At 37.7% G+C, this 22934-nt stretch overlaps 4 protein-coding genes across 5 annotated transcripts; 2 read left to right on the top strand and 2 right to left on the bottom strand.

The window, feature by feature from the left end:
• Positions 1–23: 23 nt before the first annotated feature.
• On the top strand, positions 24–7744 carry LOC144631621 (uncharacterized). Its single transcript, XM_078490100.1, has 7 exons — positions 24–165; positions 1973–2138; positions 2866–3008; positions 5495–5575; positions 5948–6064; positions 6358–6474; positions 7147–7744. Exons 1-7 carry the CDS (start codon positions 112–114, stop codon positions 7318–7320), a joined length of 852 nt encoding a protein of 283 aa, XP_078346226.1. The 5' UTR covers positions 24–111; the 3' UTR covers positions 7321–7744.
• Positions 7745–7900: 156 nt separating this feature from the next.
• On the bottom strand, positions 7901–10824 carry LOC144631622 (isopentenyl-diphosphate Delta-isomerase 1-like). 2 transcript variants are annotated; one of them, XM_078490102.1, is made up of 4 exons: positions 10713–10742; positions 10228–10598; positions 8793–9669; positions 7901–8742 (listed from the first exon to the last, which is right to left on the bottom strand). In XM_078490102.1, exons 1-3 carry the CDS (start codon positions 10721–10723, stop codon positions 9311–9313), a joined length of 741 nt encoding a protein of 246 aa, XP_078346228.1. In that variant the 5' UTR covers positions 10724–10742; the 3' UTR covers positions 7901–8742; positions 8793–9310. The 2 variants fall into 2 exon arrangements, with proteins under 2 accessions (XP_078346228.1, XP_078346227.1); XM_078490101.1 differs by having other exon boundaries at positions 10228–10824.
• Positions 10825–10965: 141 nt separating this feature from the next.
• LOC144631623 (COMM domain-containing protein 9-like) lies at positions 10966–15433 on the top strand. Its single transcript, XM_078490103.1, has 8 exons — positions 10966–11058; positions 11460–11523; positions 12685–12749; positions 13236–13320; positions 13543–13597; positions 13689–13723; positions 14341–14444; positions 15229–15433. Exons 1-8 carry the CDS (start codon positions 11005–11007, stop codon positions 15364–15366), a joined length of 600 nt encoding a protein of 199 aa, XP_078346229.1. The 5' UTR covers positions 10966–11004; the 3' UTR covers positions 15367–15433.
• Positions 15434–15789: 356 nt separating this feature from the next.
• On the bottom strand, positions 15790–19477 carry LOC144631624 (uncharacterized). Its single transcript, XM_078490104.1, has 3 exons — positions 19344–19477; positions 17410–17508; positions 15790–17182 (listed from the first exon to the last, which is right to left on the bottom strand). Exons 2-3 carry the CDS (start codon positions 17474–17476, stop codon positions 16656–16658), a joined length of 594 nt encoding a protein of 197 aa, XP_078346230.1. The 5' UTR covers positions 17477–17508; positions 19344–19477; the 3' UTR covers positions 15790–16655.
• Positions 19478–22934: the final 3457 nt, after the last annotated feature.

Here is a 22934-nt window from a genome sequence, read left to right as displayed (position 1 = left end):
CAGCCGTCAAGACCTCGTTATTTCCCGATCTTCTGCCGATGCCGAACATTCGGCAGAAAAAGGAGCACTGTCTCGATTTTGCAGAAGAGTTTCTCGGTTTTGCCTTAAAGGATGACAACTTTGAACTTTGACGATGATGAGGTGGACTTAGAAAGCAATACTGAGGTAACATTTTCGATCATCGCATAACGAAGATGCTTTGTTTTGTCCAGTATAACATTAGCTCATAGTTCCACCAATATGGCTCCCATATCGTTCTCAATGGAATGCCCTTGCCAACCAACATCTGGCAAATACAGTATCGGCGATTCACAACCTTGTGTTGTACATGAGTTAAGCTTGTAATTATAAGGTTAAGTTTTACTCGTATTTGGTACTAATTCCTAAATTTATTCAGAGATTTACTTGTTTTATTACTGCTGCAATATAAGCTTACGGTAAGCATGGATTTCAGCGACGTTTGTTTTTGTGAAATCGAATACACGATCGAGCTTCTTTAGTAAGAAACGTGATAGTTGTACACAATTTGATGGGTTTACTCAGGACATATATGTAGCTATAGTTGCCGTTCTGTCAAGTTCATTTAGGAACATTTTTTTGATAAAATGATGATGATGATGATGATGAACATAAGCTTATCATATTTCCAAGAATATGAACAACTTGAGGTACAGTGTTAATTTTTAATTAGTGCACTTCGATTTCCAAGATAAGATAGTGCAGCGTCAAGTGTGTTTCTTTCAATAAGCCTTTCATCTTTGAATTCCGTAATTTCATCTTCAAGCATCCCAACTGTTACCCACCTGGAGCATTTGACAAAGTTTTTGCAACTTAATGTACAGTGTCCCATGAACTACATGTATACTGTAGCCATCATGGGGTAGGGGGTAGGGCATGGTTAGGGGGGGCAGTAGTTACTGGTACATGTACTCAAGAACAAAAGAGCAGGGAGAAGTGAAGGATTTTTTGGGGAGATAGATGAGGGAGGGTAGGAAATTACAATTTTTTGGGGGGGGAGGGTGGGTGAGTTATGCCCCCCGCCCCCCAAAAAATGTTTATAACGTCTTTTTGTACTTTTCAACAACATACAAACTCTGTAATTCTTCACGCATCACGTAAGTCTCGCAAAACAAAGAAGTTTTTACTTCAGTGGGTTGTTTGTTTCATTTTTCCAGCCTGGTCTGTTGGTTGTTGTTTTACATGTAATTATGATTGGTATTACACGACGAAAAATTATGTTTCAACAGCTTTCTCGCACTCTTAATGGACAAACTTAATATACAAAGAGAAATTGCCATACAAAATAACTGTCTTAATAAGTTCAATCAAACATACGGAAATCTCTTGTAATTTTTTTTTCTTTTATTGTAACTAAATATGATAGTTACATGTATATGCATTGTTCATAAAATTATAATCTCAAGTAGCTAATCTCAACATCCTGTAAAACGCTTCTGTTATATGTACGCTGTATGGTCTACTGTAACTTAATCTTGTAAATACTATCAACACTAATAAAAAAAAATAAATAAAATAAATTTAATCAAAAAAAAAATTATGATTGGTATTGATCAGCTTAAAGTGCAAACATTGTAGATGGGTTTTGAATTTCAGAGTTTGCATGTTATTGAAAAGTGCAGTAAGTTCAAGAGGAGGGGAGGTTAATTTATCCCACAAAAAATGTATTCAGTGAATAACACCAACAATATAATTATACAGTGCCAACTGAGATACACTAGAATCCCAATAATTTTTTTTGAATCCTTTGTTTCTCAAAACTCCCAATTTCTTGAACTCATTTTCGTTCCTTTGAAAAGTACCTTTTGTGATATTTTTTACCCCTAATAAAATTTCTTGGCCCTCCTGATTCCTCATAGCATTTTTGTTTTCGCAGGAAGTTTGAGAAATTGTATTCTACAGTTTACAAATTTATGTCTAATTAGTGTTAACTTCCTGTATAATTATTTTGAAGGCAAATGAAGATGTTGCAAGTAAGTGCCCTGTTGCTTCCCGTGGAACTCTTAATGATTCAGCTGTTGTTCTTGGATCATCATCCATTGCACAGAACTCTCCAGTGCCGTCAAGTTCAGCTACCAATGGCCAACAATTTACTGTTATAGCTGCTATTCCTTCTACAGGTATGCAACCAATATAGACCAATCTTTCAACACTTACCACTAAAAGGAAATAAATAACTCTTTTTTAACTGAATTTTCATTGAATTGCACTTCTACCAACTCTTAAATACCAACCGTTTATTAAACGCTTTATTCAACATGATGATCCTAATTGTAATTTCGGAGTTGCAAATTTAACGCAAAAAAACAACAGTTCAGAATTCACTGGTCGATGAAAGAAGGTGAGGCAGTAGAACAAAGTGGGTGGGGCAGTGATATGAAATTCAGGCCCATTCCAAAGTCTGATGATTTTCATAGTATCAAATTGTCCTAAAAATTTCTCTTTCATTTGCATGATCAATTTTTTTTTATAGAAACAGTCATGTTCCATTTTCTATTTCTTAAAATAATTTTATTATTAATGATTAAAAAAATTGTCATTAATGTTACTAATGCGGAAAAAGTACATTGTATATTTAACCAAGACCAATTTTCCAGTGTGGTTTAAGCGAGCAACTGTCAACAACGGTGATGACAAGTAGATGCAGCACGCGAGCCACAGGAATTTCTGGAATTTGTCAATGAAAGTGGGCAGGGCGGTGATGAAAAAATTTGGGCCCTTTCCACAGTTTGGGGATTTTCGTAGCAGTGTATACCGGTAATATAAACCTGTTCCACAGGCAACAATTACTATTGGTAATTGTTTATATTTGCTTAATGATGATTTAGCATCTTTTTTTAAAATTAGAACGGCTGCTCACTGATCTGGTGAGACAAACCCAAGAAAATACAATTCTCCTTCGCCAAGCATTAAATGAACTGCATGAACTGAAACAGCAAGTGCAAAACCAAAGAAAGTTTCCATTTACTGTCAAGACTTGTGGCTTTGAGGTATAGTAAATTGCGTCTTGTTTTCATTAAGTAATACTAAATATTATTTTAACATAAGCACCTGCTATACCAATCAGGTGTGGGTACGTGTGTATCATGTATTTACAGTACCGCTCAAAAGTAAGTTACCACCTCTCGTCTCGTTTCTCGCGAGACGAGTTTCTCGTCTCGCGAGACGAGAATCTCGTCTCGCGAGACGAGATTCTCGTCTCGCGAGAATCAACGAAGCGGAAATGTCTGGCATAAATTACGGCAATTATCTTACGAGAAAACGATTAATCTCTCGCGAGAGTTTTCGCCGTTTTGTCAACTAAAATTCGAAGTTTTTGCCTGATTAGAAAGATTGCTGATTTGTTGGCAACGATCAGTTTGTCTTTTTTCACTGGTAAGAAAAGTTCCATTTGAGATGAATGTGCGTGCTAGCGAACTCGAGAGAGCTTTTCAATCGAAAGTCGTCGCTTTGCTGGTCTTTATTATATTCTTTCTATCACAAATGCAAAAGGTGAATTAAAGCAACTCAAAAATCGAAAATCAAAAGCAGAGCACTTGCGTTACACTGCAACATCTTCACGGGTTTGCATTAAATGTTGCGTGCGTGCTAGCATGAGAAGCTGTTGAATCGAAACTTGTCGCGTCGCAAAAGAATTTATCTTATCAAAAATGCAAAACGTGAATGAAAGCACCATCAAAAAATCAGAGGTTAATATAAGACGCCTGTTAAAAGCACTACTCTCGCTTTAAACATGACCCGAAAATGAAGAAAGCGAAATCTTTCTGCCGTCGAGGTTTTCCTGTCTTTAGATCTTTATCTGACGGTGAATCTTCGCCGATGTGTAAACAAAGGTCACGCTTGTTATGTTTCTTGACCTTTCATCACGCTTGCCGCCGAATCGTGGCTTGAAAGTTGTAATGTGAAGTTATGAAAAAGAACACATTAAGTGCGAGCGTTTATTAAAATAAAAGTTTCACAGAAGATTGAGGAATCGGCGACATTTTTTGCGGGGAATGTGTTATCTTTCGGGCGACGAACGCCGACAAAGTTGTGATTTATGCAAATGTCGGCTTCTAATCAACGAGAAGTTTATTTGCCGTTCAGCTAGATTTTTTACCCATTAGTACTATTTTGAGCGGAATGAAATAGCTCTTTTTCGCTCATTTCTAATTTTGACGCTGGATTCGTAATCAGTGTTACGATTTCTACGGCTCGAGTCTCGCCAACGTGCTCAAACGTGACAAACATAACTACAGTAATTTTACCGCCAACATCGCCGCTCACGTGTGAAAAATGTTAGTTGGAACTCGTGAAGCCAGTTATAAAGTTTTTCGTGGCTGTAATAGCTTAACATATCGTAAACAAGAAAATGGTCGTTGAAACCGAAGTCTTCAACGCTAGAAAAACATGGATAAAATTTTTCATTTCGAGAATGACGCGAATTCTCTCAGAGACCCAGACATGCTGTGTAAATAAACAACTTGTCATAATTTTCATTACGTGTAAACTACGAATACGGAGTTCGCTTGCAGTTCGCTTGTTCTGTTTAGCCTTTTAAGTTCTTGGTAACGGTTAAATTTCAGTTTGGGATAGCATATGTAACAAGTATTCGAAAGTAGGCTTGTTGAACCGATCAAATATAATTTCTTTGGCCGCTACAGGGTTCAGACGAAATTTACCGCCAGAAAGCCGTGCAAAGATCGCTCGATAAATTTCGAAGCGTTTCTTTTCTTGACTGAAAACCGTGATTTAGATAGCCACGGACGAAATGATTTCGATTTTAAACATACAACTTTGAATAAGACTTTTGCTTTGGAATACAAGCGATATTCGGGGAAGAAAGAACTCGCTTGAATGGTCGACATGTCAAACGGCACATTTTCTGTTTTCAACCACAGGTAATCTTTGCTAGGCGATGTTCGCTCGCTTATTTTTTCTACATGTATGGTTAACAATGGGTAATTAAAATCTCGAGAGAAGTTAGAGTCGTGAACTTGCAGTTTTTACAAGCGTCTCGCGAGACGAGTGTCTCGTCTCGAGAGACGAGAATCGCGTCTCGCGAGAGGGTGGTAACTTACTTTTGAGCGGTACTGTATATAAGTAGCAGTATTGTTTATTTTGAGAACCAAAACAGGACCCTAGTCAGCCTCTGCCATTTTCGATGACATCGAAATTATGAAAATTGTGTGGTGGTGAAGTGAAATCTTATTGGATTGCTGTAAGTTGTGTTACTAGAAGTCTGTTAAATTACCTTAAACAGTTTTACAGCGATCTCTTTTGTTTGGACGCGCTCCGGGTAAAATATAATACCGAAATTCTCGTATGCAAACAAAAACAAAGGTGTGGCTGACTAGGGTCCTTTAAAATTTTGTGCTTGAATTTGTCTGGTGGCCGTTGCATGCTCTGCATGTACATGTGTACCTGTAGGTGAAGAATGTTTGTTTTCTCATTGCATTTATTGTTTTCTTTTGATTTTTTGTAATTGTTTGTGCAGCGGGAACTGGTTCTAAAAGCAAAGGAGATGTTTGTGACAAATGGACCGTGGCTTGTCCATGGGTCTTTGGAAAAATTAAAGGTAACTAGATTTAAGGATTATTTATTTGTTGACCTTGTTTTGACTAGAAATTTCTCACCCCAGTTTGACTTCCATTTCATTGTTTGTCTTTTATTAATTTTCATTATTAACGGTAATTTTCATGAAACAAAGGAAATTTGATTGCAAATGCAATGATTGCTGCACACTGTATTAAAATTCCTTCCTTCTTAATTATTAACCAATGGAATGCAAGGATTGTATTTCAGAGAAAATCCCATAGCCCATGGGTATTACAGAAAAGTCCGGGCTTTACTATTAGGGTTTGTAATATCCTAACAAGTAATCATTATATATAATATCGATCATGGCTTGAAACAAAACTTTTTCATCTAACATTGCAATTTTTCTCAGGAAAAAATTGAGATCTTGTTGGGAGGAGCTGACAAAGTTGATGCCCACCACGTCTCAAGTTGTGTGTCGTATTGCAAGGAAAAATACACTTTATGGAGAGCAGACATCAGGAAAAAGGTGTGACCCTAACATGTTAAAACCTGTTACCTAACCAAAACATGTTCCAGAGAAGGGGTGGGGGAGGGTGGTAATCCCTATTGTGGACAGGGGGGGGGGGGGCTCAAACCAAAAGGGGGGCTATTTTCTAGCTGGAGGTTTGTAAAGGGTACACTGGGATTTAATAGGTTTACATGTAAGTATAGAAGAGGGAAAGGTAAACTGTCTTGTTAACTGCCAAACTATTGTAAGTTTTTTTTTATTTCATCATCATAATAGTACGTTGTTATAATAGTGATATAATTGCATTGCAGGTGCTAAATAGAAAGTTAAACCACCTAAAAATAGCAGAATTCACAGCTAAACTGTATGCCCCGTTCAAGAACAAGGAGGAGGACATGAAGAATGCAGCCAAAACTGCAATGCTCTTGGTAAAACTTTGTTGTTGTCAATTAATTAGAACTGATTTCCATATCAACACATCCATTCTGACTAACCTTTTTATTGCTACATACACAGCCTCCCCATATTGTGTGGGGAGGCTGTAACAAAGGCCTATCTGATAAGCTTCAGAAGCTTCAAAATCGTGCAGCTCGCTTATAAACAATTTGTCCCGCGCACCAGGGTGGCAAAATCTCTGTCATCAAAAATTAGAAATGAAAGCTATTATGATGTATAAGACCTTGCATGGGCTGACACCAGAATATTTGACTTCAAGTTTTGTTTTTCATGATAGCCTGAATGCTTACCGTTTAAGGGACACTGAAAACAAACCAGCTCTTCCACAACCACGCACTTACTACATGTATTTAAAGAGAACTTTCTCATACAGTGGTGCTCAGTTGTGGAACAGCCTACCCCTAGAATTATGGCAAGCTATCTCTTTAAATGATTTTAAAGCAAAGTTGATTTGCCACAATTTTTAAGTAAGTGTTATACATGGCCTCCAAGAAAAGCAGCCTCTATTGATTTGTATTTTTTTTATTTTGTTGTACTTGTAGTTAGGTAAGTAGATAGTTAGTTAGTAAATAATAGTTTTTAAATAGGCCGATGGAAATACTGTGTTTAAATAAAGTTATACTATCCTATCCTATCCTACACAGCGCAAATTTGCCAATGAGAATGGGTACTTTGAGGAATCTACAAAGCCAGACTTCTGGGACAAGTTTGTGGACTTTGCCAACTCATGGAATAAGATTAGTATTCCAAACAAATGGGCGACACTGCGACTTGAAGATGAATCCAAGTACAGTGAAACCTTGGAAACGTCACATTAAAATGCAAGCGATGTATCCGTGAAGCTTGAAGTTGGACATGTTGTACAATGTATAATTAATTAATTTTTGTAACCTTAGATTGCAAATCCATGTTCTTGGCAATTCTCAGTGCAGTGCAAGATATTTGTTACTTTTTTGGTTACTGGGATACTTAAAGGATTGTTTTAAAATTGTATTTTTTATTCACAAGCAATATTTATTTCACTTTTAATCAATTATGCTGTAAAAAAAATAGGCTGGCCCTAGAGATTTTGTTTCTAAATGCAAATACAGGTGGCTACAGAGCATCAGGTTATGCTCAGAACATTTTTATGTTAAAATTTTAAAAATTTTAAAGACCAACAGGTTTTGTTAAGCTCATCTACAAAATCTTGAGTCCGTTTCTTGCTTTTATTAAAAATTTAGAGGAATGAAAGATAAAAAATCAAGTTAAGTTATACTGTGTGTATAATGTGAACGAAACACCTAGCAAAGGTTATAAAGCTTTAAACTGGTAACACACTCACTAGAGCTGTATTTTAATGCAACCATGAAAAAACCATCTTGATTACTCTAATTAAAAGCAGAATAATGATTTTTTACTAATATATTACTTATATCCATGAATGCAAATGGAATAATTATAGACAGTTTTGTATGCAAATACAACCGTTCTATACTTTTGTACTGCAGACTCAATATACCACAAAAATTTAAACTTGATCTAGACATTTTGTGAGTTGAAGGGGTACCTTAAAGGGAGGAGATGTGCTCCCATTCTACTTGCACCCTATAACACTGCTGCACCTGCCACGCAATCTACATGTACTTCAATGCCTGTACATAAAACATACTCTGAAGAATACAGTGTACCTTTTACATTTGTATGTACAATACTTATGAGTACCAATTGTTAGTATATACCACACAAGTGAATAGTTCTTTAAGCATGCTTTGAATTGTTAACTTGGAGGTAATTAGCAAAGTACTATTCGCCTCCAAGCAGATAAAGAGAAACAATGTGGCTTCCTGTGTCACTTTGGTTACCAAAAGTGATGTTTTGGTCTGCTTGTTATTCAGCTTGTGTGGTATATACTAAAACAATCATTCACCTCAGTGTCTGTGATTAGTGAATGTGGTGGAAATTTACCTCCCCTCTTCACCACTTGGTCAATTATACTAACATTCAACATGTTCAATGAACCTTTAAACCATACCATAGAAATGTGTGTCTGGTCTTTTTGTCTCACAAGGATCATGTAAATAAATTGTCCATAACAACAATTTAAGGTGGCTGAACACAGTTTTCCAATCTTTGAGCTCAAAACTGGCAGTTTACAAGATCAGCTAATTCATTTGTAATTTTTGCGTGTTGCGAAAGACCATGTTGCATTAACATGGAAACCCAGCTTATTATAAATTAACCAAAAAAGTTGAATTCCTCTTAATTTCAGAAAATTCACTCAATAGATTTTTGTGCATTGTTTGTGTACAATTAACACAGAAAAATTCTGAGATTTTAACATTAAAGTAAAATAACAATAAAATAACAATAAAGTTTAACAGAAGGAATTTTAATTTTTTGTAGCTTTATGTTTTTACGTAATGTCCTAGAAAGGTTTTGTAATCAGCAGTTTTCTTGTTTTCTAAAGTACAACCTTGCAAAATTTCTTAAAATTCTAATGACTGGTTCGTTAGAAATAATTGTGCCTTTCTGGAAAGACAATAAAACATGTTTTTCATCAACTGTGCATGCACAGCATTTAAATTTTGTTTGTCTCAAAGCCTTGAGCATGTACCCTTGGACTTAAATCCAAAGAGCATGCAGAAACTCTGTTCAGCCACCTTAACTTTCATAAATTATAATAATTACAGATATGGGATTACTAAACTATTCCCCTTTAAAAGCAAAGAAACTACATTGTATAAATTATGAAAGTACAGTATCTCAAATATAATAAAACTATGAAATTTTTTACTCCACGAGGAAGTACTTTCCTTAACCAGTAGTTCACAACTGTAAGATGGGTGTTGGTATCCCGGGCATTTTGTGAATTTCACTGTCATTTTCAAATTGTGATAAGTCATTCAAGCTTGCCCACCACTTGTACAAGAAATGCTGAGTAATCATTTTGAACCATGGAGTCACCAAGACATTTGGATCTTCAGCAGACTTCTGCAACAGTTCCTGTACTTGAGTCTGTGAGACATACCAACACCTTTTAACTTCATTGGCTCTTGGCTGTAGTGTAACATCCTTCTGGACAAAGAATACATAGTCTATTTCGTGTTCTCCCCACATTTTGTCTGATGCTGCTTTATAATGAATTCTGGTAAGGAACTTGAGATCATCCAGCTTGATTTCGCTTTCTGTAAAACAACAATTTTAAGGTTTAAGCTCAAACTACATACTGATTATAATAACAACTGACCTCTGTTTAGCATAAAAAAATTTGGAGCAATATTTGTCTAAAAATCTGAGGGCCTAACTTTTTGTTGATCCTTTGAAGCAAAACTCTGAGATAAAGTCTGCATATGAGCTTAGTGGCCCATCATGCCAGAGCTTATCCTCGTTTCCATAGCATGAAGCAACTTGTAGTATTTCTGCTCCCCCTGGATGGGATGCTACCCCCACCCCCCTACCCCCTGCATTAAATTTGCTGGGACCCATTTATACACCTGGGTGAAGAGAGGCATAATATTTGTGAGAGTAAAGTGTCTTGCCTAAGAACACAATGCAGTGCCCCGGCCTGGGCTCAAACCTGTACTATGGTCAGAGTCTTCATTCTTAGTGCTGAACAAAAGGAAGCTTGCTCTGGGGAAATTGATTAAATATGGTAGGGACCCTAGCCTCCCCCGAGTAAAAACCTGCCTTTTTTTGGTGGGGGATGGGGTGGGGGCTTGTTATCACAGCAATTCACCGCATACCTGGAATTCCTAGCTCATAATTAAGTCTTCTTTTCGCAGCTCTTCTTATTCCAATGTGGTTGTATTCCTCCATCTCAGATTCATTATACAATGGGTGACTGCAACAAGAGTTAGTAACGTAACCAGGAAATGTAACCTTTTCGTTTGATCTCTGTTGTAGCAGCAACTCTCCCTTTTTGTTAAAAAGAAAAACACTGAAGGCACGATGCAGCATGCCGTATTCGAGGATATTTTTCTTGAGGTGACAATCACGTTTTGTTTCATAACCTCTGATGCAATCATATTCATCCACCATGATGAGGGGTTCTGACAACAATTTCTGTTGTGTGCTGTCTATTTCCGACATTTTGCACGCCGTGGCGTGGAAATTCCTAGTTGAGAGGAACAGAGAACGTGTCAAAATAGTAGCAGCTCGTGTTAATCGACTCATTCTTCGTAACATTCCGATTCTGTAGAATTTCTTGTACGAAACGCGTTTCACTTACAAACTCGCCATGTTTTTCTGCTGGTCGAACGTCACCGACGCGTGGTTACTAAGGCAAGCATTGATGTCAAAATGTTCACCCCTGGGGTACTACATAGGGAAGAGTAATTACGGTCCTTAAAAGTACTTGCCTTCTTTTATTATTTTACTTGCATGGCTGGAAGAATAGGAGAATAAAATGTTCTTTCATATAATTTTGCTTAAACAGTTTTCAAGGGTCTTTTACTCGCTGACAACTTTTTGGAGTTATTGTACAGTTGTCCCACCCCTCCCAGGGAAGGTTAGTGTCAAAGATGGCGGTGGTTCTGGACGAAGATCTCTTTCCCCCTCTAAAGTTGTTGCTCAAGGTGAGAGATTTCTTTGTGGAACCATTTTAAAAGGGTAGAGACACATGGAGATATCTAGGTTGCAATGTTAAGAATCTTACTGTATCAATAAAAGCGCTTCCACTGAATTCATTAGCAAATGACAAAGTTCTCAGTTACCTGCTGATACTCATGGATCAATCAATTTCAGCAATGCTCGTCCTCCTGGCCCCGATATCGTTAGCTTTAAGTAAAAGAAGGTTGGAAAATGCCCACAATGGAGAAATCGAGCTGTCCAACTGCCCACGGTAGAGTAAAAAAAAAAACCAGAAAGGCACAGTTTGAGCTATAACATGCAAACTAAGATTCAGACTTCTCTCCATAGCCCCTAGCTGACTAAAATGCTTATAAATATTTACCAAGCTTCAATGTTTTGATTCTAGGCCCAGTCTAAAGAATTTGTTCGAACCCTTTTCCACGAGGCATTCAGGTATAGAAATGACACAGGTAAGTTCCTATTACACTGGTTTACAAAATGCATCAGTATCACCAGCGTGCAAAGAAAATAGATTTTTGAAGCCCGGAATATCCAATTGAACCTTTGGTAATCGAACCCAATCGAACACCAATCGTTCGATTGGGTTCAGTAATCGAACATAATCGAACTCACAATAAAATTTGGTCAATCAAACAAAATCAAACATTTGATTAACGAACAGTCAACAATCCAACATTTGATTACCAAACTCCTGTTTGTTTATATTGTGGACATTTTGTATGGTGCACTGTCCCCCTAGTTAGTCCTGCATGATTTACTTGTCAAGAGACGGATATTTCCAAACAAAATCGAATCGGATTGAGTTCGATTGCATTTGATTGGTCCGATTGGTTTGAAAATCGAACTCACAGCAAAATAGATGTTCAATTTTGTTCGATTACCGAACCCAATCAAACAATTGGTGTTTGATTGGGTTCGATTGATTTTTGGTGCGATTTTGTTTAATTGGATACACCAGGTTCAAGTAAACAAGTTGGAGCCATTGTGCCAGCCCAAAGGCCCTTCTGACAATCGTCTCAGTCCATAACGTTTTATGGAGCCGGACCCTCCCCCTTGCTATGTTAGTGTTCCTTACCAGGGGTGTGTGTGTGTGTGTGTGTGTGGGGGGGGGGGGAGGGTACTCAGGATTTCAAGTGGCCGGGACGATCAATGGATTTTTGGGGGTTTGAAATTTTCAATTCTGTGATTTTTTTTGGGTAGGAATTTTTTTATTAGGGATGTTTTGGGGTATTAAAAGCAATCTGAAGATTTGTGGTAGTGCCTTGGCTGTGTAGTTCTGCGAATTAAGTACAAACATGTTTTGCGGTTAATTTTTGAGGGGTCAATTTTTAATCTAGGAATTTTTGGGTGATGTTGGAAGCCCTAGGGATTTTTTAGGGTCTTGATTTTTGCCCCTATTTGATTATCCCTGTCACTTGAAATCCTGAATACCCCCCTGGGGTTCCTTAAAAAATAATGATAATAATCCAGGGATTTTGGAATTACTTCCATAAAGCACCTTTTACATAGGCTTACAGAGCACTTTGTGTGACTTAAGAGATAGTTCTGACAGGTTAAAACTTTAACAATTACTGTAAGTTTATTAAGACCATTATTATTTTGTGTTGCAGTTCCAATATCTGTTCTAAAGAATGTCTCCACATCCTTAGATGCTGGGCTTGATGAAGCAAGGCAGGTAAGACAGTCAATGCCAGAATGGCTTTTACCAGTAACAACTATATTTGAATGAACAAAATTAATCAAATGTCTGTATATTAAGTTATTAACTGATGAATTAGTAACTAGTTCTCATTATTGAAAATTCTATGCAATTGGCTGGTTTTGATTATAATTTTTAATAATTTGTACTTTGTTGTTACTACACAGCCACAACATGGGCAGATTTAGAGGGGGGATGCCCCCCTTTTCCTTCGATTTGCTTTGAAAAAATTTAACCAACCGTCTTTCAAGGTTGCGACCTTGTCAAAATGTTTTTGCCCCCTTTCCCCTCTCTGAATTTTCTAGATCTGCCTCTGAGCCAGAATACAGGTTATTAACTTGTTGTACTTCGTGAATACAAATTAAATATATGTTATTGTTACTGAGAATACAGTTTACCAGACTGAGATGTTAGATGTTTAACAGTGTTCTTGATATTAATGGTAACCTTGACTTTTTCTAGTTGTTAGAGAGCCTTATATCTGTAGTATGTGCTGCACTGTTTGAATGCCTGACAGAGCCAAAAGCAGTCTATGAGTTGTTTCCAGGTTGGTGCATTGTCAAATGTTATATAATTGGCTTTGTGGCTCAAATTTGATTAACAAATAGAAAAGAGACAACTCTTGGAGCCAGAGGTTAGATTGGAGCGTGTAAATAGTAATTAGCAAGTCTTTCTTTATTATGGCATTATCACGCTTAATATATCAGAAATAATTATCAACAATATCTTTCGGTAATAATTATTGTCATTGTGTTCTTACTTTCTTCAGAGAATTTCCACAAGAATCTAAGAGAGCTCATCTCCAAGATCATTGCAGAGAACATGTATGTAAAATTATCTATAATTAATAGCCTTGTGTAAGAGATGCCAAAGTTCTTTCACCAAAGTGAAAATATTTTTTATGGTCATTTGTAGGCCATTATGGAGGACAAATGCAACAAATGAGCAAGGTATGGCGACTCTTTCACCTTCAGCTTGATTAATTGTGATTACCATATTAATCAATTATTGTGCATTATAAATAGTAATTTTTCATTAGTGCTGAAAACCCCACTTCAGGGAGCTTGAATAAGGATGAGTGTAAAGCTGTTGCAAGCAACTTTTTAAAACCGTTTAAAAGTCAGGCTGTGCACAGGATGTTGAAACGGAAAAGAAAAGAAAAGAAAAACAATTTTACACCCTGTAATCCTTTATAGAAGCGATTTTTTCTTTCACAAATTCATGGCCTCGACTGAAACTTTCCCGCATGAATTAAACCAAAGTGTAGTGACATTACCGGACGGCATTAGGGCCAGATTTGTTCAGACGTCCCTTCTCGGTAGTAGGCGACCAATGAGGAAGGTCTGAAATTCAGGCTATAGCTTCGTAACTTATTACTGGTGACGGTTCACTGCATTTTGTATAATGCAAAAGTCATTATACTTTAACCATTATTATTATTATTATTATTATTATTATTATTATTATTATTATTATTATTATCATTATTATTTTTTTCGCATTCCTTTGCGTAAGTCTGGTTCGGCATTTTAAAGTGGGCAGGAAATTTTTCATTTCTCCTCCGTAGTTTCACTGCCAAAGCTGATTGATTTTGATTGGAGAGTGGACGTGAAAACGTCATCCAACGCTATCAGTAGAATGTCCATGCCAACATGTATTATGCAGCTACAGGTGAGTGCAAGAAACCGCAGGGGGAGGGGGTAGGTGCACCGTGCTCCAGTAAATTTGGGATAGGTGTGTGCCGCAAAGGTTTTAAAGCCTGACCCTATGTAAGGATAGAAGATGGAAAACTGTTCCCTTTTTTTCAAAGGCCCAAACATAAAAACTGACACCCTATTCAAACCGGCATGAAGCGCGGGAAAACGTGCGCGAGCGAGTCACGCTTGGGTTTAGTTTTACTTGTGATTGGATGAGAAAGGCGGGAGTCTTAAACCAATCACTAAGCGTGGTAACGCAAAACCAAAGAAAACGCGAACTACTTTTGACACTTTAAAGGGACTGTGTCACGGATTTTAGCCAAATTTAGGCATAGAAAATGACCAACAATTTCGGTGAAATAAAAAAATCATTTCAACAACACAACAAATACAAAAGAAGGTACGGATTGGCCAAAAGTGACGAAGATTGAAATGGATTGCGAGATGGGTTTTTGCAATATTCAAGTGTTGGACTGAACAGTTTTCAAAGTTAGTCTCGTTTGCTTGAAACTTTAAATAAAAACGCCCGGGAGACTTATTTGGTTGCAATGAAGCTATGGTTTTGTCATCTAGGTCAAATGAGTTAATTTCTTTGCAACCGTAAAGTTCCATAGCAAGTTTTTAGCAAAATTTAATAAACTAAACTTAACTCAGCCGTAACACAGTCCCTTTAAGTGAAAAACACTTTGTCCACGATTTCACTTCACAAACCTCAATAAGATATAACTCCACGACTTTAAACAATTTTTTTTTTACAGGTTCAAGAGAACGCGACGGAACAGAACTGCATGCCAGCGGTTCGCCGTCTGAACGTAGAGCTAACAAAGGAGAAGTTAGACACCATGTTGGACGGACTCGGAAAAATTAGAGATCAACTTTCCTCAGTTTCAAAATAAAATAAATATAAACGTGTATAGCAACTGGAAGATTTAAAAGTTTTATAATAAAGAAAGATGTTTTAAAGACTTGGGTTTTCATGATCACAGAGATGGAGGGTCGGTGTTTGCGTTTTTTATTTTATTATTATTTTTATTCCCTTGTTAGGATCGGTTTCCTTGTAGGAAGTTCACTTTCTATAGACACACATTTCTTATTGAATAACAGCAAACCGTTTACATGGAAAATTACAACTTGGCTTGGGATGGGGGATGGGGTTGTTGGTGGGGGTGGGGGAAGGGTGACTCTGGGTGGATGGTCACTTCTCTTTGAACATGAGTGATACTGAGGGACGGGTCAGCTTTTTTCCATGTATATTCTTTGCCTATTTCTGGCTCGCCTACCACGGGAAAGTCGGTACATAATATAGAACCAACAGGTAATTGCGTATTTAAACTTTTAATATGTTAAAATCCGATAAAAGGTGATAGCGAAGGTTAACAATCATACAAATGAACCATCACTTTACACTGTAAAAGTGGCAGCAGTTACGTTACGCTTTTGATCAAAATAATAAAAAAAATTAAACAAATATCATAAATTGAAAAAAAAAACCTGCCTTTACAAGCGGTGCCCATTTATTACAGGCAGTTGATCTGGACGCGAAACTTTACCAACTGTTTCTCGCAATATACTGCGTCTATGCTAAAAAAAAAAACGGGCAAACCTCCGCAATAACCCGAGATCGAACTTAACTATACGTTTTTTGTAGACTGAAAGAACGGTTCTTGTTTTTTCCACTCCAATAAATCTTACTTCCTGCTCTTTAATTTCTCGCTCTTGCTAAACCTATTCGACAAGGGGCCTGAAGCATGCAAAGTGCGTAGTTCAAAGCAACGGTGATCGTATCACATGTGCGATAAGTATAAACTCAAGACGATATACGCAGGCGCGGTGCCTAAAACGGCTCTCGAGCATGCAAGCATGTTTGTGACAAAATGTAAGATCAAAACGGTATCTACGTGAATCATGAGTTTTTAAAATATTTTTCAACTTCACCTTTCTCTTACATTTCTTTTCCTTGCCTAACTATTATTAAGAAATGTCCTTCAATCTAAAGTTAATTTTGTCTGTACTTTATGACGTTTTTTTGCTAAAGGCCCAAACAGCTGGCCGTCTCTACAAAGCTATAAGATCGCTTCGTTTCTACAATAAGTGTTTTCCACAGTTGTGTTACTCCTGTGTTAGTCTAATTTACAGCTATTTTTGAAGCAATAAGCTAAGCGCTCTTTCTTTCAGTATCCGTTTCCTAGGAGGACCTTTTCTTCAAAGCACGCTGCAACATCTCCTTGATAAAATCTTTTGATTTGAGCCCCAGTGCTTTTCTTTTCATCAACTGGCTTTGCTTGTCTTCACGGAAATCCCGTTTGCTCTTCTGTAGAACACCCGGTGTTTTGAGTTCGCGCCTCTTTCGTCTTTTGCCGAGATGATCACGTTCCAGTGCCTCGTACATGTACACAAACAGCGTCTCAATAGAGGGGATGGAAGAACTTGACATGATTGTACTGGAGATTGGTGTTGGAATCCAGTCCGACTCGGCTGAGCTTGTACTGGAGAGCTTGGACCACCCGCTGTATGTTGAGGTAGTGGAGACCACGCTACTCGATGACGCGGTCTCCTCGTCCCATCCCCAGTCCCAGCTACTGCTACTGAGCGAGGATGAAGTAATAGAAGTAGTCTCTAGCGACGGTGTTGATTCAAGGCTTGATGTACTTTCCTGGGACCAAGCACTGGATGTTTGTGAGCTGGAGTAAAGAGTACTAGAGCTTGCGGTTTCTGCGAGAATAGAAAAACAGAAATTTAAACGATTGAGACTGTGTATATACCAGGACAAAACGGCTTTCAGATTACAAACAATATATAATGGAGAGGAGGGACCGCTGTTCGACCAAACAGGTAAAAACAGAAAACTGGCACTAAAGTAAATGCTTTTTCTCGGTTAGGAGAATTATATCTTCATCGTAGAACTGACAGAGTTGACTGCATGAGCACTGTGGTCTTACCTTCCACAGCAGAACAAAGCTGACAGCAATTTGCCAAAAATAACAGCAAAACAAAAGTAGGATTCATCCTCTTTGCCACCTCTTTATAACTGTTCTTGTCTGAAAGAGATAAATAGATGAACCAATTAATTCACTCATTCCAAAGCAGGTTTCGCCCTTTGAGTGAAATGTATAAAACAATTTAGATTTGGTGGATTGGTATTTCTTCGATAACCCAGCTTCATACTCTAGATAAGCGAATTTTTTTAGAAAGGTATACGGCATTGACAATCTGTACCCAGCATGCAGTTTCTAATGAAACGTTCGCCGTCGCTAATCGATAGCCACCAGTTTTCTTCTGAATTAAGAATCGTACAGTTCTTCATGTTTCGTAAATTTACTGTTTTTCACTAATTATGTTTACTAAAGCGTAGAATGTATCCTGATTCAAGGTCTTTATCTAAATGTTTAGTAAATGCCATTGCGCACAGAAAGGCACTAGTAAATCGGGACACCAAAGACACACAAATGTGTCCGTATCAGGCAGGCTCGACACAGACACCAGCTGTTTTATCAAAACAAACTCTAAAGCACACAATTTAACAGCAATAGAACGATATAAAGCGTCTTAAATGTAAATTAAAATCAACTTGAACCAAGATTTTCTCTTGCTTGAACTGAAGACATCTTACACTCATTCAAATAAGTCAAATGTCTCTCACTAAATTAAAATTAATGTTTACCGAAGGCTTCAATTCTTTCAAACTGACGCGCAACGTGATCATTTTGAGATAGTTCGTGAATGTTATAAAATCGCATCAAACCGTATGGAAAACGTCCAACTTCTAACAGGGAACATATAGCACATAACCTTGCCAAGTGAAATATAAAGTACGCAGATAACTAGTGATACTAAAGGGAGGTTGATTTTGCATGAGCTTTTCCAACGGGGCAAACAAAACTTTCCGTATTAGAGGGTCTGAATGGGGTTAACCGACTAGCGAAGGGCACAAAATATAACTGACAACCGACAAAGTAATAAAATTTTAACTGACTTCCGACATGTCCGACCCCCCAAACCCCCCCCCCCCCCCCCCCTTCCCCCCCTTTTTTTTGGGGGGTGTCCACAAGGGGGTTTTTTTTTTTATTTATTTTTTTTTTTTTAAAATTTTTTATTAAAAAAAAAAAAAATGTTTCTATATAAATTTAAAAAAAAAAAGGACACTTGACCGGGTGGTGAAGGGTTTTTTTTCTTTTTATATTGTTTTGGCTTTTTATTTCATTTTTATATATAATTCGAATTTTGACTTTTTGAGCACGACGCATGCATGTTTTAATAAACATTAACCATGTTTAAATAAAAAAAAGATATTGTTAATTGCAAAATATTTATACTACTAGCATATGTGCAAACTCGTTATTTTTCTTGCGCCGCACAATAAGTCATTATCAAACCCCTTTAAAAAACAGAATACGATGTGATAATTTTTTTTATTGCGGGTGGCACACAGTTTTAATTTGCCACCGTACAATGATGCGCACTCCTATTGTGTCTATTCCAATGAAAATAAATTGAGGAAATTTCTATCGGTCTCTATATTAGAGAAAATTTACTTCAGTTACGTGAAATTCAAGGAAAGAGTAAGAAACCTATTGTCGAGCAAATGCAAAACTGAGGAAGTTTTTCTGCTGACAGCGAGTGTTCGCGGCTTAATGTGATGCTACACGAGGCGTTTTTTAAAACGACGATTTTTAACATTGTTGCGTTAAAAATCAATATCTTGTAACATATCTTCGCCTCAACAATGTTGCTTTTAAAGTTGTTTCGTATAACATAGAAACAAAATCGTCTTTAAAAATCGCTCGTGCAAGCAACATCACCGACTTGGAAAGTCATCAGCCCAAATCGCCTGCGATTAGAAATTTTGTGGAAATGTAAAGCAAGGAAAGCTTACCTGTCCAATTTACGAAGCCCTTTCTTGAATATACAGAATAACTTGAAGGATGATGTTTGTGGCAAACAAAGTAATTTAATGGAACCGAGCGTTTGATGTTTTCAGCGTAGAATGTTATAACTGCGTATCTCTATTCAGTATTCATCATGTTTATTCTTAGGCCAGTAAATTTGAATTATTGCTGGGAAACTCTAACACTGCAGAAAAAATGTGCTTAATGAATTTCAATTAGGTAGCCGGTCTAGTGCGGTTTTAATCTTTAATCATGTGATTAAAAATAATAATATTAAACAAAAACGAGCTAAAAGGCCGGGCATCTGTTTCAATTTAACCGCTTTTTTGTAATTTTTATGTATTGCTTTGGTATTCCACACAATTACACGCCCAAAAATGTTGAGATGCAAAAAGAATTATCCCTGTCTTTGTTGACCTAATTTTGTAAACATGTTTCCTAACAATTAATTCTGAATAAGCAGGTTTTAACTGGTGTTTCACATTAACGTTCAATTAATACACAAACTAGAAAGTCACTATAACTTGCTTGGACAGTTTCTAAAACCTCGAAAATTGAGAAATTTGGAGAACTTTTGTTTTCAAGAGAAGACGTCCTCAAAGTTGTATATATTAAAATAATCCGGTTCCTTATGTACAAAAATAACTTGTCTTAACATCTTTTAAAGAGTTTTAAACTCACCTTCTAAAAGTTGAAACGATTTTTATAAGCAGAGTGGCCTTTTATCTTAGACTGATCAATAATGTTTTCTTACGCAAGTGCCATAATAATAAAATGACGCGCGCAGACTTCAACGGCAATTTTCCACTGTTAAAGGGACAGAAGTTCCGAAACGAAACGTCTGGGATTATTCACAAAAATTAGCACAAAAATGAAATTTGATTTTATTATGAGATCATCTCAAGGCGCTATTGACAGTATTTACGAATATTTTGATAATACTGTGATCTTATTTTCAGTCTATGGCTGTTTGCTTTCTAACCTAATTATACGCTATATCCACACTAGCACTGGGTAGTGCTGGGCCTAGGTAAAAAAATAGCCCAGTATTTATTTTTGAATCCGTCGGCTGTAAAATACTAGGTCAAGAAATATTGATTCTAGGGATGTTTTCAGTTTCCACACATCCTTGTCTAAATCAGGGGGTGCGTTGGGATTTTCGGTTTGGCGGTTTTGGCCATTTGTTTGATCGGGTTCGGTACGTTTTCGCCGCGAACAACTGCGGTTTTCGGTTTTGGAGTCTTATGCGGTTTGTGTGTATTCCTTCTTTTGGCATTTGGTTTACGGCAAAAATACAAGCGGTTTTTCGGGTTTGGTATTCGATGTAATTTTCGGTTTTTCCCATTTGGTCACCTGTTTAAAATGCAAGTTTGAGTAGTAGGATTCAGCTTGTAACTGAACAGAAAATTAATTTAAAAAACGTATAAGAAAAACCTTTTTTAAAAAAATCTTCACGTGTCAATAGAGAAGATTTAGGGTTTTTGAAATTTGAATTTTTTTTTGTGCTGTTTTCGGTTTTGGTCGAAATTTACCGTGTAGTTTTGCCGTTTTTGATGATTTTTTGTTCGGTTTTGCGGTTTCTAATACTGCCCATTGCCCCCCTCCTTGCATCTTAGTATAATTTCCAGAGGTGAATTCAAGAATGGGACATTCTGATTGGTCGAGAAGCTCGGATTGTGACGATTTATAACCCACCGATTAATTTTCGCGCGCACTCATTGGACAGAATGCATCATGTGGTAAAAAATCGGACGACGGGTATCAGGCAATATACCCCATCCGATTTGTTATCCGTCGCCCGATTTTATAGGCAAACAAGCAGTCACCTTTTCAGCTCTAACTTTTTAATCAAATCAGTGTTAAAAAATTACACAAACCAATCAACTTGCAGTTCTTTCAACCACAGCTACACCGTGATTATCACTGAACTTTTTTTCTTTTAACCGGTGGTAAAGCGCGTTGAAAAAATTTATCGGAAGGTTACAAAACTTAAAATAAACCCCTTTCTGGCTTGCTGGTATATTGGAGGATAATGCCCTTGGCTGAAAGTCGTGAAAGATTCTCCTAAAAATTTCACAGTTGCCCTCGAAGCTTCGCCTCTCGGCCAACTGTTTTTTTTTTCGGACAATCTTTCAGCCTCGGGCATTATCTTCCAATATACCAGCCGCTTGAAGGGGTTTATTGCGGGCCCAAAAGAGGCCCGCAATCCTAATTTCGGGCCCAAGAGAGGCCCGCAAATAGGGCTTTCCACAAGTTGCTCGGTTTCCCGTTGCTCGTTTTCTCAGTTGCTCAGTTGCTCCTCCCAGTTGCTTCTGATTGTTGCTCGTTGCTCCTCCACGCGTTTCTTCAGGTTCTCTTCATGCTTTCCCTTGGGTGTCGCCGGTGGATGTTCGGTCCTCGTGTTCGATCGTCATGTTTGTGGGTCTGTGTGTCGACGTCTTCAGTGTTCCTCATCTTCGGTCTTCGTTCTTCCTCGTTGCCTTGCCACTCGGATTCTTCGATCTTCGTCTGGTGCTCACCGTTGCTCGAGACGAGTTGCTCGAGGGAGTTGCCGCATGGGCCAGCCGAGCACTGTGGGCCCTACCCGCAAACCCTAATCTTGACAGTGACCAGCGGATTGCGTTTTGCGCGTGCGTGCCACGTTAATAAAAGGCGAATAGAAAGCGGAAGTTGAAAATTTTGTTATTCCACTAAGAACGATCAGAAAGCGAAAAATGTGTCAATCACACCATTTGTCGTAACACCGGAATAGAAAAATCTGTTCTCCAAGAACGATAAGAATGCGAAAAATGAGTCAATCTCTCAACAGTTTGTCACATAAGATCTAGGCTTCTGTTACATGGAAGATTGCAAACATTACAATTTCCAGCCCGGTTTTTGAAACCGGGCTGGAAATCTCGGATCAATTTAGGTTTCTGGGAAACTGCTCACCTACCCCTCCATCCCCAAACCTAACATTTTGCCCAAAGCGATAAGTAAGGGTTAATGTTAGGTTTGGGGAGGGGGTAGGTGAGCAGTTTCCCAGAAACCTAAATTGATCCGAAATCTCAGCCCGGGAAAAAGGGTTGAAAAACCTCATGTACTCGCGTTTTCAATTTCAGCCCGGGCTGAAAAGTGAGCTTAGGGATGCGCATTGATGGTTTTCAACGAAATAAAATGGCTGCCACGATAAGTTTTCAGTTTTAAAAGTGTTCAACCCGAGCCGAATGCAATTAGAATGCAAAAATGTGTCAGTCTCAACAGCTAACGTTTGACACATAAGATGGAGGCTTCTGTCACATAGAAGATTGCAAACTTATGTTTGTTTAGGCGTTGATTTTGAGAAGATTTGCTGTGATTGTATCAGATAAACCACGGCAAAAACGAATGATTCCAACAACGGTTTAATCTCGAAAAATTCCTTAAAACAGTGACAACATTGCGTTTAACGATTGAAAAATATCACAGCTCAATTCTTACCGCATGCTCCATTACACTTCGCAAAACTGGTTCGCGACATGAACAATAGAATTTATTAAATATTCACCGCGCTTGGCGATGAATATATCGTCTCAAGGCTTGGCTAGTAAGCCATGCCA

Source organism: Oculina patagonica, chromosome 12, assembly GCF_052425735.1.
Source record: "Oculina patagonica isolate OP01 chromosome 12, crgOcupat, whole genome shotgun sequence".
NCBI classification, from domain to species: Eukaryota; Metazoa; Cnidaria; class Anthozoa; order Scleractinia; family Oculinidae; genus Oculina; species Oculina patagonica.
Note: the sequence above shows the minus strand (reverse complement) of the source record. Positions and strands in the feature narration are given on the sequence as shown.

What these genes read in the sequence shown, in the direction of transcription:
- LOC144631621 (XM_078490100.1), top strand. Translation starts at nt 112, where the DNA reads ATGACAACTTTGAACTTTGACGATGATGAGGTGGACTTAGAAAGCAAT. An exon ending in ACTTAGAAAGCAATACTGAG is followed by an intron (nt 166 to 1,972) that starts GTAACATTTTCG and finishes ATTATTTTGAAG; the next exon opens with GCAAATGAAGATGTTGCAAG. An exon ending in TCAAGACTTGTGGCTTTGAG is followed by an intron (nt 3,009 to 5,494) that starts GTATAGTAAATT and finishes TTGTTTGTGCAG; the next exon opens with CGGGAACTGGTTCTAAAAGC.
- LOC144631623 (XM_078490103.1), top strand. Translation starts at nt 11,005, where the DNA reads ATGGCGGTGGTTCTGGACGAAGATCTCTTTCCCCCTCTAAAGTTGTTG. An exon ending in AGTCTATGAGTTGTTTCCAG is followed by an intron (nt 13,321 to 13,542) that starts GTTGGTGCATTG and finishes TACTTTCTTCAG; the next exon opens with AGAATTTCCACAAGAATCTA. An exon ending in CATGTATTATGCAGCTACAG is followed by an intron (nt 14,445 to 15,228) that starts GTGAGTGCAAGA and finishes TTTTTTTTACAG; the next exon opens with GTTCAAGAGAACGCGACGGA.
- LOC144631622 (XM_078490101.1), bottom strand. Translation starts at nt 10,669, where the DNA reads ATGTTACGAAGAATGAGTCGATTAACACGAGCTGCTACTATTTTGACA. An exon ending in TTATGAGCTAGGAATTCCAG is followed by an intron (nt 9,670 to 10,227) that starts GTATGCGGTGAA and finishes GTTGTTTTACAG; the next exon opens with AAAGCGAAATCAAGCTGGAT.
- LOC144631624 (XM_078490104.1), bottom strand. Translation starts at nt 17,476, where the DNA reads ATGAATCCTACTTTTGTTTTGCTGTTATTTTTGGCAAATTGCTGTCAG. An exon ending in GCTTTGTTCTGCTGTGGAAG is followed by an intron (nt 17,183 to 17,409) that starts GTAAGACCACAG and finishes CTATTCTCGCAG; the next exon opens with AAACCGCAAGCTCTAGTACT.